The 4,711-nt window shown below is 52.6% G+C and overlaps 1 protein-coding gene across 1 annotated transcript in view; it reads left to right on the top strand.

The window, feature by feature from the left end:
• Positions 1–4,711, top strand: part of LOC111818461 (forkhead-associated domain-containing protein 1-like) — a 125,727-nt gene that overhangs the window by 119,763 nt on the left and 1,253 nt on the right. Inside the window, exon 13 of the mRNA XM_023722454.1 lies at positions 4,502–4,572. Within this exon, the coding sequence (XP_023578222.1) occupies positions 4,502–4,572 (71 nt within the window). The remainder of the gene's footprint in view (positions 1–4,501; positions 4,573–4,711) is intronic.

Genomic DNA, 4,711 nt, shown 5'->3' with positions numbered 1-4,711 from the left:
CCCTGTGTCACAATAAGCCTTTAATAAATGGTCACTACTGTCCCACCAGCCCCGAGAACGTGCTGACATGCAGCTGTCTCTTACACTGTAGTGGCCTGTCTGGAACCTGCCACGTCTCCATGTGGCCCCCGCACGGTGGCTTCCTTCGCCCAGGAGGGTGGAATCAGAAAGAACCCTTTCTGGCCTTCCTCTCGGAGCCATGGCAGTGTCCCAGCTTCACATGGTAAATCCCAGACTCCATCCCTCAAAGCTCCTACCCAGCTTTTAGAATGGCATCCTAGGCAGTGAGACCCACATAACAAGCACGCTTGTAAATCCTGGGCCAAATCCCCAAAAGAATCCAGGTGGTCTAAAAGTAGAGGGAACCACTCAAGGGCAGGCTAGGTGATGTCCCCAGCACCACAGAAGGGAAGGGCTCATATCCAGTGCCTGTCACTAGCTGTCCGGTTGGGGAAGGGTTCCCAGGTCCACTGGGAAGATGGCCATTGTGTCCAGGGAAACTTGCAAGTCAGCTGTCACCACCCCCGCCAGCTTCCCAGGCTTCTTTGATAAAGGAATGAAAGGATTTTTATATTATTCTTTGCAAGCTCAGCTGTTTATGTCCACTTCTGCAAGTCTGTTACAAGTGAAAGAACCTCCCTGTACACAGGGGAAAGCAATCACCCATTCTCAAGTATCCGCGGTAGGCCATAGCTTTAAATGGAAAAAGAAGCAAGTTGCAATGCAGTATGTATCGTGGGCTTATGTTTTTGTCTTTACAAAAAGAACATGACCAAAAGAAAAACCTGGACAAAAAATAACCTAATGCTGGAGAGTATTATCCCAGCCGGGTAGTGGGATCCCATAGGATCTTTACATTGATTCGGTAGCTCAACAGCTATTTATTGAGGACCTACTATGTGCCAGACACTATGAAGAATGCTGAAGATACAGCAAGTCTGTGTCTTCACTCACTCCACCTTCTGGGTTTCTGAATGTTTGAATTTTTGAACGAACATACAAAACTTTCCTAGCCAGCCATATAACAAAGTCCTGCTCCTCTCCAAAGAGCCAAGTCCCACTACGATCATGGATGGTCATCTAATCCGGCTCCAATGCTGCCCCCCACCCCCATCAGCATCCTCAACTCCCTCCTCCCCTTCATCTTCTTGGATCCCAGCATGCCTTGACCTTTCGCCTTCTCTTCTGGGTCCCAGGTTGCAGACACACCGACTCAGCCATCACAGTCCCCATGCTCACCATAGCCCAAGCCAGTGGCAAATGGGCCACGTCACCTCCCGATCTTGGTATCCTTGAAGTGCACCCCTCCGGAGCACCCTTCCCCCAGGCCTGTTCACCCTTTCCCCCCTCAACTCCAGTCTCTCAAGAAAGAAGACAGACCTAGGTCCGAATTCTGGCCCCGCCACTCCCCAGCTCCCATGCCTCCCCTGGGTGAACCTCTGCTATTTCTCCTGTGAATATGAAAGCACTTCCTCGCCATGTTGATCATAATGGTCAGAAAGTAGGCAGAAAACTCCTGTCAGGGGGCCCACACATAGCAGGTATGTGATACTCAACAGGCATTCATTTGTTTATTTATTTATTTATCTATTTATTATGTATTTAGTACAGGGTCTCATTATACAGATCAGACTCATGATCCTCCTGTTTCAGCCTCCCAAGTGCTGGGATTACAGGCATGCACCACCATACCCAGTCTCAATCGCTGTCTCAGCGTGCCCCAGGGGCAGGGCCCGCACAGCATGCCGGGATGGGACCCTCGGCCCTTGCGCTCTGCCTAAGCAGATGCTTTAGTCCGCTGAGCTATCTGACCAGCCCTCAACAGGCATTGTTAGAACATCATTGTTTGCACTCTTCCGTGCTGCAAAGTCTCAGAAAGTTGCATGCTTGGAGATCAAGCCTCCAAGCACGAGCACGTTGTCTCCCACCCCGCTCCCTGTCCCCGTCTTTTCTCGCTCCCTTTCATCATCCCCACAGCGGCCTCCTCCCAGATGCAGCTCTTCCTACCCTGCATCTCCCCTCACTGCATCCCAGGATACCTTGTGCCTGAGATCCTGAATGACACCCCCTTTCTTTGGCACCCACAGACTTTCTTGCCCTCCTGGCTCCTTCCCTTTGCCACCAAACGCACACTCCAAGATGGCACCAACACCATCCTGAAGCGAAGCTCCCCACTGAAACCCATGGCTTCTTTCTCTTTTTCCCTACTGTTCCTGTGCCTGACTCCACCTCTGGCCCTGAAGAAGTATGCCACACCCCATGGTCATTGGCAGCTTCCTGCTTTCTCTGATCTTGTCCTTGTCCCTGCCAGGTAGCCCAGGCACCCCTGCAGGCCTCACAGGAGCCATCCTTCCCCAGGGCCAGCTATGGCTCCTGGTTCTCCTTCTGAAAACCCTGTCCTGCTGGGCCCCACAGCCATGCACCTGCCTCTCTTCAGACGTATTCTGCCCGTCTGCAGCAGCCTTGCTTAACCAGTCCCCAACCCTAACATGAGTGAGTCCTGCAGGGCTGTCCTTTCCCCTCCCTTCCCTGGCCTCCTTGTTCAAAAAAAAAAAAACAAAACACTGCAGGGGACATCCAAGTAGAACAAGTGTCTCCAAGCAGGGCTGCCAGGATGGAGTGCAGGTCAGGTCTTCCTTAACAGGGACAGACTGAAGCAGCAAGTGGCACCCAGGTCTGACCACCAGGGGAAAGGAGTCTCTCCTAATTCACATAAAGATCCCCGGATGGACAGGGCTGGCCTTGCCACCAGGTTTCACCAGCTCCACACTGAGCAGCTCTCCTTGGATGGAGATCAAACTTCCAGAGGGTCAAGCCTGGCATGTCTAGAGAGAACTGGGCTGTCCTCTCTTCTCCTTCGTCTTATGCTTGGTTGAGGGCATCGACTCTAAATACCTGGCTGTCCCTTTGAGCTTTGAGCTGAGCTCCCTGATTTTAACTCAGAGGAGAGGATTCTGCCACTCAGGGGATGCCTGGCACTGTCCAGAGGCTCTGGGGCTTATAATAACTGCAGCAGGGAGTACAGCTCCTCCTCCCGAACCAGCAGGACAGAGGCTTGCAGATGCTGCTGAACATCCTGGCGGCATGGAAGGCTGCCCCCGTGCCAGCACCAGGGGCACCATGTGAGGACAGCCCACGGCTCCTTCTAATTCACCCCGGTTACCACCTCACGGAGTCACCCAGCTGCAGGGTTGGCAGCTGAAGCAACCCTGACTCAGACCCTGCAGCAGCCGCACAGGAGCCCAAGTCCTGGCCCAGCCGCGGCAGCTGCACAGCTCAGAGTCCTCCGGCCTCATCCTTGAGGCAGTGACAGCCTGCTGCACGCTCAGTGGAGGGCCAGGCCCGCCCCCAGGATGCACTTCCTATGTTTACATGAGGTGTAAATCAGATTGGTACATTCTAGGCTACTGTTCTAGGCTGCCCCAGGCGACCTCAACCCTTCAGTCCACCTCTGGCCCCTCCCCTCCCCCACCCATCCACTGCAGGGTTTCTCAGCACCTCCACCACACTGCGTCTTCCACACCCCTACCTGCCTTTACCCACGGATTAGTTTCCTGTGGTTATGACAAATTAACCGTGAACTTGGTGGCTTCAAACATGGATTTACTTCTGGAGGCTGCAAATCTAAGTTCCCTTTCCCTGGGAGCAAGCCAAGGGCAGGGCTGGTTCCTGCTGGGGGCTCCCGCGGAGGACCTACTTCCTCTTTGCAGCTCGTAGAGTTTTAGTTTTTTGGCTCACGGCTCCTTCCGCTGTCTCCATAGCCAGCAACATAGCACTTTCAGCACTCCTCTCTGCTGCATCAACTTCCCTGTCTGTCTGTAGCTAAATCTCCCACTGCTTCCTGCTTCTAAGACACTGAGCCAGCTCAGCTAATCCAGCATAATCTCTCCTCTCAGAATCCCACAAGGAACATCGTTGCAAAGTCCCTTTTGCTGCATAAGGGGCATTCCCACGTCTCAGAGAATAAAGGCTGCGTATCAGTGAGGGTGCCCACCCAGGCAAGCACAAGCTGTTGTGCATCACCCTCCCCTGTCACTCTGGCTTCTGCCCTTGCAGTGCCCACAGCCAGTGGCTTTTCCACCAAGTGGTCTCGTTTAATCCCATCCTGGATGTGATGCCTCTCTCCTCTGAGACCCTTCCACGCCCCGCTCTTTCACTGTCACTGACCTGCTGCTTGGGGTCCCACCTGTGCCGAGCAGGCATGTAGACCTAGTCTCTCAGCTGTGCACCATCACCACCCCGGGCACGTCTTGCACGCAGTTCTCACTCAGAAAAAATAGTGTCCTGCACGTGAGTTTTTATTTCCACCTCTAAAAAGAGGCTCGGATTCTAGTGTAACCAAAGTGTATCAGACACTGTAAAAGCAGAAGTCAGGTGGCAGCTCACGTCCCCCATGGGACAGTGGGGCTGGCTTATTGTCTGTGTCCACAGGCTTCCTTAAGGTGTTAGGAAGCAAAGCATTATGGGATTGATACTAACCTATGCCTACCTCTCTTTCAAGGCTTCTCCTTGTATCTCACATGCCTTCTGGAACATTCTAAAGGAATTATGAGCCAGATTCAGGAACTCCAGGTAATTCTTCTTCAAGTTTTTTTTTTTTTTTTTCAAAGATCACTTCAGCTTCTGTTTGGGGTTGTACTGCACTGTGCATTTGAAATCTGTGTTTGCACTGTGGATTAGTGTCTTAGTTACTCTTCTCTCATTGCTGGGA

Source organism: Octodon degus, unplaced genomic scaffold, assembly GCF_000260255.1.
Source record: "Octodon degus isolate 3935 unplaced genomic scaffold, OctDeg1.0 scaffold00092, whole genome shotgun sequence".
In the NCBI taxonomy this organism is placed as follows: Eukaryota; Metazoa; Chordata; class Mammalia; order Rodentia; family Octodontidae; genus Octodon; species Octodon degus.
The sequence above is the reverse complement of the archived record's forward strand: the minus strand, read 5'-3'. Positions and strand labels throughout refer to the sequence as shown.